General features: G+C 51.0%; 1 protein-coding gene across 1 annotated transcript in view; it reads right to left on the reverse strand.

The window, feature by feature from the left end:
- Positions 1–9,810, reverse strand: part of CATSPERD (catsper channel auxiliary subunit delta) — a 119,768-nt gene that overhangs the window by 5,943 nt on the left and 104,015 nt on the right. The window contains exons 18-19 of the mRNA XM_006896432.1: positions 5,030–5,158; positions 835–1,018 (exon numbers count right to left, since the gene is read on the reverse strand). Of these exons, the coding sequence (XP_006896494.1) occupies positions 835–1,018; positions 5,030–5,158 (313 nt within the window). The remainder of the gene's footprint in view (positions 1–834; positions 1,019–5,029; positions 5,159–9,810) is intronic.

Raw genomic sequence — 9,810 nt, forward strand, 5'->3', positions numbered from 1 at the left:
CAGGCTGTGGTCTTTGCAATTACTTGTTATTCATCAGAGAGCTGGACAATGACTAAAGATGATAGAAGAAGAATTGATATCTTCGAGTTGTGGTGCTGGAGAAGAGCCTTGAACATACCATGGACCTCCAAGAAAACAAATAGGTCTGTCTTGGAGAGGGTGAAACCAAGTTTCTCCTTGGAGGCTAGGATTTTGAAGCTCCGTCTTACTTACTTTGGGCTCATGGCTAGGAGAGACTGGTCCTTGGAGAAGGACATCATCCTTGGGGGGGTGGGTGGAGGGACAGTGCAGGAGAGAAAGACCCCAGTCGAGATGGGTTGATACACTAACTGGTGCAGTAGGAGTGGTGTGTTGGAATTAGTGAGACCAGCTCAGGACAGGGAAGGGTTCAGAGCTGCTGTACCTAGGGTCACTATGGGTCGTTGGTGAGTCGACAGCACATAACAGTAACAATAACAAAGACAGGGTGAATGGAAACAGGACACCCAAGGAGGAAATGGGAGGAGTGCTGCTGCAGGGTGGGAACTGAAACTAGTGTTACCAAACAGAAAGTGTATTATTAACTATTGAATAGGAAACTACCACCGGTAAACCGTCACCCAAAGTGCAGTTATGAGGAGAACTCGGCCAGTCACCAGCCAGGCTGGGTGGCCGCTCGCTGCAGGCACCTTTGATCTTTGATTGTTGGTCCAGTTCTCTTGGGGGATGATCACACAGGACTTGGTCACCTTACCTCCCAGAAGCAACCCCTGCCCCACAAAGCTCCTTTCCCCCAGACTCCGAGCTGACCCGCTCCGGCCACCGGACTGGCAGTGACGGAGGAGCCAGCCTCACCTCTCTGTTCCAGGAGAAGGGGCTGTGGGTGCCGGTGTTGGCCATTATGCTGGTCCAGTTCTGGGGCTGGGAGTTGCAGAGCACCATCCCGGCCGTGTGCGTGTATGAGTACGTGAAGATCCCGTTCATCTCCAGCAGGACGTACTCCGTGTGGATCTCCTCCTCGAACTTGTCGTTTCTCCACCTGGGACGTGTACGTGCAGAGCGTGGCTGCAGAGGCTGCTGGGGACTGTCCCTGGCTCCTCCCCAGGACTGAGCCCCACTGGGGATGCCCTCGGGGAGCTGACCCTCCGTGCCTGGGCCAGCGTGTGTGCTTTATACGAGTGGTCACCATGGCCTTGCTGATAGAAGCAGAGGGGAACTGATGGACTTTGGAGAAGCACATGATGCTGGGTTAGCGAGAAGGTCAGGGGGCAAAGGACGCCCCTAACGAGACAGGACAATGCAGCAGTGGGTGCACAGTGTGGAGATGGGGATGGTGCGGCCCGGCACAAGGGTCGCGATAGTCACCTAAGAGCAGCAGTGAGGCCAGGCCCCAGAGTAGCTCCTGGCCTGTAGTTATGGAAATGGATTATACAGGAAGGAAATCATTTACACAGAGCGAATGGCCTCCCTGGGCTGCAGGAGGGGCAGCCCCAGGCTCCGGACACACAACCATGGAACATTTCTGCACTAGCTGACAGTTGAGGGCAGGGGTGTATGCAGCACAGGCCTGTGGCTAGAACTGGGCCAAGGCATCTGTGGCCCCAGCCCTGTGGATCGCAGGGTGGGAACAGCAGTGGAGGGGGGGCTGTCCACTCGCTACCCACTGAGATAGGACCCGGAGGACCCGAGGGCACCAGCTACTTCTGAACTGCCAACCCGTGCCCATGAACTGTCAACCCATGCCCACTCTGCCCTCCTTCCAAGTCACCCATCACTTCCCCCCAAGCCTGGCCGAGGAGTTCAGGCCATCGCTTCATGTGCCTTCCTAAGCTGGCACCAGGCTGAACCAAAGTGCCAGACAGCCTTGGGGTGTTCCCAAAAGAGGGGACCTGGCTTCCGACCAAAGGAGACAGTTTACTGTGTCTTGAAAAAAAATTTACCCCAAGGAAAAAAAGTTAATTATCTACAGGAGAGCTCATGACCAACAATGACATCACAACCAAGCAAGGTCAGGAGCAGAGAGCTCGGGTCCTAATGAGGACGTTCACCCATTGGGGCAACCCCGGCCAGCGCCCCAGCCTGTACAAGCCGACTGCCCTCAAACAAGGGCAATCCCAGCTCCTAGAGGCCTGCCCCGTGTCCAGCCTGTGGCTCTCGGTGGAGCAGAGCGTCCCACTCTCTCCTGAGGAGCAGCTAGCAGCCCAGTGCATAATGCACTGAGCCACCAGAGCTCCTAGGACTAACCCACATAGACAGGCGTAAATGAGAACTAAGCTTTCACCAGAAACACAACAAATTATTAGTATTTAAAAATTAGGTGTGATTATCGCTCAGCTCAATGACGTTTTCTTTGTTTAACCATTTATTGTGATTTGGGTGGAAGGTTACAGAGCAAACTTGTTTTCTCTTCAGCAGCTCACACACGTTGTGATTCCCGGCCCGGATGGGAATTCCCACAGGGGAGCAGCACTTCTCCTGCTTCCTCCTTGTGCTTCCTGTTTCCGCTCCTGCCCTCACCCCTCCCTGCCTTCTGTGCTTTCTCCCTGCCCAGCCCAGTCCTTTTGACTTTGGGGTTACTGGTCACCTTAAAGGCCTATTATTTAACTGAAGGTCAAGCCCGGGGGGTGAGTTCAGTCCCTCTCCTGAGGGTCAGAGTCTTGGGGGTAATGAAATATTGTTTAAATATAAAGATAAAGACATGACACACAGGTTGAGGTGCCATGATGAGAAAGCAGAGAGGATGAGGGGAGCTGAGCTATGCCAGGGGAGGGGACAGGAAGAGCATTCTGGGGCGGGGTACAAGCTGAGAGAGGCTGGGTGCCAGGGTAGGGTCGGGCACAGACAGTAAATTGTCCTGAGGGCAATGGGGGGGACCCCCGATGAGGAGATCCAAGGTCCTGCCACAACCACACTGTGTCCCCCACACCATGTCTCCCTCAGCGTGTACAAAGTCTATTGTTTAAAATGGCTTTCCTTGCAATCTCGAAGGTGCACGGTTCAAACCCACCAGATTCTCTGCTGGACAAGGACACGCAATCTTCTCCTGTGCCAGTCAGATCCAATTCGACAGCACACAACAACGATGAAATATTAAAATGGCTTTCCTAAGCCACTGGCCTTTGTCACATGGGTGGGACGGAACATGGACATCAGGTGTATTAGCCTGTCCACAAGGGGAGTGGCTAGTTCCACCATTCCACCAGGTTTAAATGAAGTCTGCTGTCAGGGACCTCTCCAAAGTGTTAAAGAGCAATGGTGCCACTCTAGAGACTAAGATGTGCCTGATTCAGGCCATGGTCTTCGCAATTACTTGCTATGCATCAGAGAGCTGGACAAAGACTAAGGATGACAGAAGAAGAATTGATGCCTTTCAATTGTGGTGCTGGAGAAGAGTATTGAACATATCACGGACCACCAGGAGAACAAATAGGTCTGTCTTGGAGAGGGTGAAGCCAAGTTTCTCCTTGGAGGCTAGGATTTTGAAGCTCTCTCTCACATTCTTTCTGTACAATGGCCATGAGGGACCAGTCCTTGGAGAAGAGCATAATTCTTGGAAGGTTGGAGGGACAGCGCAGAAGAGAAAGGCCCCGTATGAGACGGATTGACATGGTAACTGGGGCAATGGAATTAGGTGTGTTAGAGTCAGTGAGACTGGCTCAGAACAGGGCAGGTTCAGAGTTATTAGACATAGGGTTATTATACATATGCTTGCTATGAGTCACAGGCTACTCGATGGCACATAACAACTACCAGCAAGAAATCAGCACAGAATACAGGATTAATCTTTTAGGGCCAGAGATTCCTGCACTGACTAGATCAGGGCTACAGGAGATTAGCAGCAGCCACAGCAGAGAACCAGAGACTGGATGTGAGGCAGAGCTGACCCAGGACTGCTGCCACGGAGCTAGGGCCGAGGCCTTTGCCCAAGTTTTCCGGACGATGAGGGGTGGGGGAAGATACCGTGACTGGCAGGACTAAAAGAGCTTTGTGACACTGGCCTAAACCCACAGCCTATGAGCTCACTTCACCTGTCCTGACAGAGGAACTGTATATCCTGTGGCCGGATGGACGATACAGTATCTGGGGCAATGGGGGTTGTTGTTGTTGTTGTTATGTGCTGTCGAGTCGCTTGCGACTCATAGCGACCCTATGTACAACAGCCCTAAACTCTGCTCTGTCCTGTGCCAATCACACTGCCTCTGACACACCCACCCCAATCACCCAGTCACTGAATCAATTCACCTCATAGAGGGTCTTCCTCTCCTGAGCTGTCCCTCCACCCTCCCAAACATGATGTCCTTCTCCAAGGACCTGTCCCTCCATACAACATGTCCAAAGTATGTCAGACGAAGCCCCAGAATCCTTGCCTTCAAGGAGCAGCCTGATTTAGCCCTCTCCAGGATGAATCTGTTTGTTTTCTTGGCAGTCCATGGTACATTCAATACTCTTCTCCAGCACCGCAGCTCAAAAGCATCAATTCTCCTTCTGTCCTTCATAGTCATTGTCCAACTCTCTGAGGCATAACAAGTGATTGCAAAGACCATGGCCTGTATCAGACACACCTTAGTCTCCAGAGTGGCCCCATTGTTCTTCAGTACCCTGGAGAGGTCCCTAACAGCAGAATGTCACAGTTGTTACTATGTATCATACTACCTATGATACTTAGTGCTGTGACATCTGAGTAGGTATTGCAATGAATTTTGGACTCAGCAGAACAGTGAGCTTGGTGTTGGAATTAGAAGAGGGTGTGGGATCATGGGGACATGTTCAACCTGACGGGAATCCGTTTTGAGTTGTGGATGCTGTTGATGGGGGTCAGTCCCCCCTTGTGGAATTGGTAGGGGTCAGATTCGGCCATCTTCATGCCATGTTCTCTCTTTTTCTACCCACATATGGCCCTACTTCACACACCTCACCCTACATCATGCCCCACCTCACATTTTGTCCCCACACCATGCCCTCCCATCTTATCTCACACACCTCATCCCTCCTGCTTCACCTCCCACCCCTCACCCCTACACCTCAGCCACTGCCCCCCGCTGGGTCTTACAGCTCGATCACAGGCTTCCACGGAGTGTAGCAGTAGACCAGGAGTGGACAGCCCAGCTGCTCGTACGGGTACAGCACCCTCTTGCTCTCGTGGGCCTTCTTACCTTGGAAGTTGGGGTCGTAGATATGCCTGTGGGAGTATGGGGAAAGAAGGCTGCGTGGGGGAGGGCGGCCTCTCCCGGTCTCCTCTCTGTGGGCCCATCACGTGATCAAAAGACCCCTGGGAGCTCGCAGGTCAAATGCTTGGTTGCTCAGTGAGAGATTGTGCGTTCAAACCCAACAGTCCCTCCACAGGACCAAGAGCTGGCCATCTGCTTTTGTAAAGATGGCAGCCTTGGGGACTCCGAGGCGGCTCCACACTGTCACACGGGGTTGCCAGGAGTCAGCTTACTTTCAATGGTACCCCCTGTTGTTGTTATGTGCCGTCGAGTCGCTTGCAACTCATAGTGACCCTATGTACAACAGCCCTAAACTCTGCTCTGTCCTGTGCCAATCGCACTGTCTCTGACACTCCCACCCCAATTATCCCAGTCACTGAATCAACACCCCTCATAGAGGGCCTTCCTCTCCTGCACTGTCCCTCCACCCTCCCAAGCATGATGTCCTTCTCTAAGGACCGGTCTCTCCTCACAACATGTCCAAAGTATGTTAGACAGAGCCTCAGAGTCCTTGCCTCCAAGGAGCCCCCCGGTTTAACCCTTTCCAGGACAAATCTGTTTGTTTTCCTAGCAGTCCATGGTATTCTCAATACTCTTCTCCAGCACCACAGCTCAAAGGCATCAATTCTCCTTCTATCCTCCTTGGTCATTGTCCAAGTCTCTGATGCATAACAAGTGATTGCAAAGACCATAGCCTGTATCAGATGCACCTTAGTCTCCAGAGAGACACCATTGCTCTTCAGTACTTTGGAGATGTACCTAACAGCAGACTTTCCCATGGCAATGTGCCTTTTAATTTCCTGGCTGCTGGTGCCAAGACTGTTGACTATGGAGCCAAGCAAACTAAAGCTGTGTACAATCTCAATCTCTTCACCATCCATCCTGATGCTGCCAATTGGTCCAGTGGTGAGACTCTTTGTCTTCTTGACATTGAGCCTCAATCCATATTGTAGGCTGCAGTCCTTGACCCTCTGCAGCAGGCGCTTCAGGTCCTCTTCAGTTTCAGCAAGCAGGGTTGTGTCATCCGCATAACCCCCTAGAACGTGAGTTAATCAGCTGGCCTTCCGTAAAGCTAACTGGCCCCCAACCTTCTCTTCCCACCTCCTCCAACACACACTGTGAGTGGGCCTTGTCTGATCAGTTGAAGGCCAAAGAACAAAAAGGATTGCCAAGGCTGTGTGCTCTGCTCCCAGATGAAAATTAGTATCTTGCCAGCCTTCATCCAGAGTCCCCATCATCTGGGCTCCAGATTCTGGGTGCGTTACTGCAGGAACCTCAAGCTTGCTTCCCAACCTACGGATCTGGGACTTCCCAGTCCCCTGCCCCACATGTGATCACCTTCCTCTGGAATGGACACAGCAGGGACTGCTTTGGGTTGGCCACAAAACTGTCTTCCAGATTCTAGGTGCAAACAAGTAAGCACTGATCTCAGCTTGTTCAAACCATATCATTCCAGGAAAAGGTGAATCAAACGGGATGCGGGATCATGAAGCAATGTCACCACTTGAGTAAAATTCTGCCCAAGATCATTTAAAAATGCCTGGGCGAACTGCCAGAAATCCATGCTGGACCCAGGAGAGGGCACAGGACGGTGCTAGGGGGATCTTGGCTGAAAGCAGAGACTACCAGAAGATATTGACTGATGTTTTATTCCATGGACAGGCAGGCACTCAACCACGTGGATCAAAAAGATTACAGAAAACATTGCAAAGAACAGGATTTCCAGAACAGTAACTGTGCTCACGCAGAACCAGGACACAGACCAGGAAGCATTCCCACCAGCAGGGCCAGGGGACACTGCTGGGTTTAAAGCCAAGAAAGGGGTGTGTCAGGGTGGATCCTTTCACAAAAGACAAATTGCACTGGGCAAATCTGTTGTCAGGGACCTCTCCAGAGGACTGAAAAGCAATGATGCCAGTCTAGAGACTAAGGTATGCCTGATCCAGGCCGTGGTCTTTGCAGTTATGTATTATGCATCAGCCAGCTGGACCATGCCTAAGAATGACAGAAGAAAAATTGATGCTTTTGAATTGCGGAGCTGGAGAAAAGTCTTGAACATACCATAAACCACTAAAAAAAAAAACAAATAAGTCTGCCCTGGAGAGGGTGAAACCAAGTTTCTCCTTGGAGGCTAGCATTTTGAAGCTGTCTCACATAGTTTGGGCATGTGCCCAAAAAAGACCAGCCCTTGGAGAAGGAAATCATGCGTGGAAGGGTGGAGGGACAGCTCAGGAGAGGAAACCCCACATGAGATGGACTGATACATTAATTGGGGCAATGGGACTGATATTTTAGAGTCACTGAGACTGGCTCAGGACAGGGAAGGGTTCAGAGCTGCTGTACCTCGGGTCGCTATGAGTCACATAACAACAACAACATCCTTTTACTATCTGTGTGCTGAGTATCTAATCAGAGAAGCTGGACTCTGTGAAGAAGAATGTGGCACCAGGATCGGAGGAAGACTCATCAGCATACTGCCTGTGGCACATGGATAACAGATGGATGACTAAAGTGAAGAGAATTTGAAGCATTTACTGAGGATCAAAGACTCCATAGCCTTCAATATGGATTTCACCTCAACTAAGCAGAAATCTCTCCACTATTGGACTCTTAAAACAATATCGTGATGAATGGGCCAAAGACTCAGGCCAGGATTTCATTTGACCTGGAGCCACAGACCTACACCCACGGAAGCAGCAGTCAGGAAATCAGGCAATGTACCATGCTGGGCACATCTGCCACCAAGGAACTCTGGAAGGTGTTAAAAAGCAAAGCTGTCACCTTGAGGATAACTCACTAAAGGCAAGCGGTTTAAACCCACCAGTGGCTCCAGGGGAGACGGACGGGCAATCTCCCGTGTGATTTACCGCCTCTGAAACCCCACTGGAGGGTCAGCTACGGATTGGTTCCTGCCTAACGGCAGCTGGGTTTGAGTGTGAGTTAAAGGACTGAGGTGTCTGAGTCATGGCATTGGCAAAATATATAGACTACACCATGAACCTGAGAACAAAGAAATCTGCCCTGGAAGGAGTGCGGCTGGGATGCCCCTTAGAAGGCGGGTGACTGGATGACGTCTTAGGTACGTGGGCACATTACCAGGAAGGACCAGTCCATGGAGAACATTACGTTCAATAAAGCAGAGGGTCAGCCAAGAAGAAGACCCTCAATGAGCTGATGGACACAGTGACTATGGGCTCGAGCTCCGCAGAGCTGGACGGATGGCGCAGGACTGGGCACTGTTATCAACAGCATCAAAAAACACCAACCGACCTTGAGCGCCAGGTCAATCTTTCCCTGTCTTGCCTCGTCCAATCACGATGACTCATGTGTTGCTGTATTGAGGGACGCGGTCACTCGTGGGGGACATGTTTCAGCACCGCTGCCAGGCTGAGGGAGACTAGGAATAAAGGCCTGGTGATCAACTTCTGAAAAGCAGTCCCTGAACACTCATGGATCAAAACAGGCTCTGTCCAAGGAGCTCGGGCGCACCAGCGGTCACAGGGTGGTCTCAGGGTGGACTGGGAAAGGCCTCACTCTGTTGGACGGAAGGTTGTGTTGGTCACTGAGTGCCATACACTCATATAACAACAGCGTAATGTTGTTATCTGCCCTCAAATCACCTGAGACTCATAGTCACCCTATGCCCAAAGCTCTGAACCCCACCCTGTCCTGAGCCAATCTCACTGTCACTAACACAACTGCCCCCATAACCCCAGTTACTGGGTCAATCCATCACATCTGGGGCCTTCCTTTCCTGCGTTGTCGCTCCACCCTTCCAAGCATGATGTCCTTCTCCAAGGATTGGACCCTCCTGGCAACATGCTCAAAGTATTTGAGACGGAGCTTCAAAATCTTTGCCTCCAAGAAGCAATGTGGTTTCACCCACTCCAAGACAGACTTGTTTATTCTCTTGGCACTCCATGGTGTGTTCGATACTCTTCTCTAGCATCACAACTCAAAGATATAAATTCCTTTTTCTGTCATCCTTAGTCATTGTCAAGCTCTCTGATGCCTAGCAAGTAATTGCAAAGACCATAACCTCGATCAGGTGCACCTTTGTATCTAGACTGGCACTTGCTTTTCAGCACTCTGGAGAGGTCCCTGACAGTAGAGTTTCCTAATACAATTCATCTTTTGATTTCCTGACTGCTGGTGCCAAGAGTGTTGCTTGTGGAACCAAGCAAGCTGTAAATGTTAACAACCTCCATCTCTTCTCCATCCATCATGGAGCTGCCAGTCAGCCCAGTGGGGAAAACCTTTGTCTTCTTGATGTTGAGCATCAATCCATATTGAAGACTACAGTTCCCACCCTTCTGTAGCAAATGCTGCAGGTCCTCTTCCATTTCGGCGAACAAGGTCTGTCACTTGCATAACGCAAGTAGTTGATGATTCTTCTTTCAATCTGGATGACGAGCCTCCTCACGGAGCCCAGACTCCTGAACGATCTCTTCAGCATACAGAATAAAAAGATATGGGGGAGCTCTGGTGGCTTAGTGGTAAGGAGCTGCAACTACAATCCCAGAGACGCACGGTTCGAATCCACCAGATGCTCTGCCGGGGAAGGAGGGACAATCTCCTCCTGTACCAGTCAGATCTGATTTGACAGTACACTCACACAAAAATA

The sequence above is a fragment of the Elephantulus edwardii genome, unplaced genomic scaffold (assembly GCF_000299155.1).
Source record: "Elephantulus edwardii isolate Elephantulus edwardi_28Jun2011 unplaced genomic scaffold, EleEdw1.0 scaffold00185, whole genome shotgun sequence".
Taxonomy (NCBI): domain Eukaryota; kingdom Metazoa; phylum Chordata; class Mammalia; order Macroscelidea; family Macroscelididae; genus Elephantulus; species Elephantulus edwardii.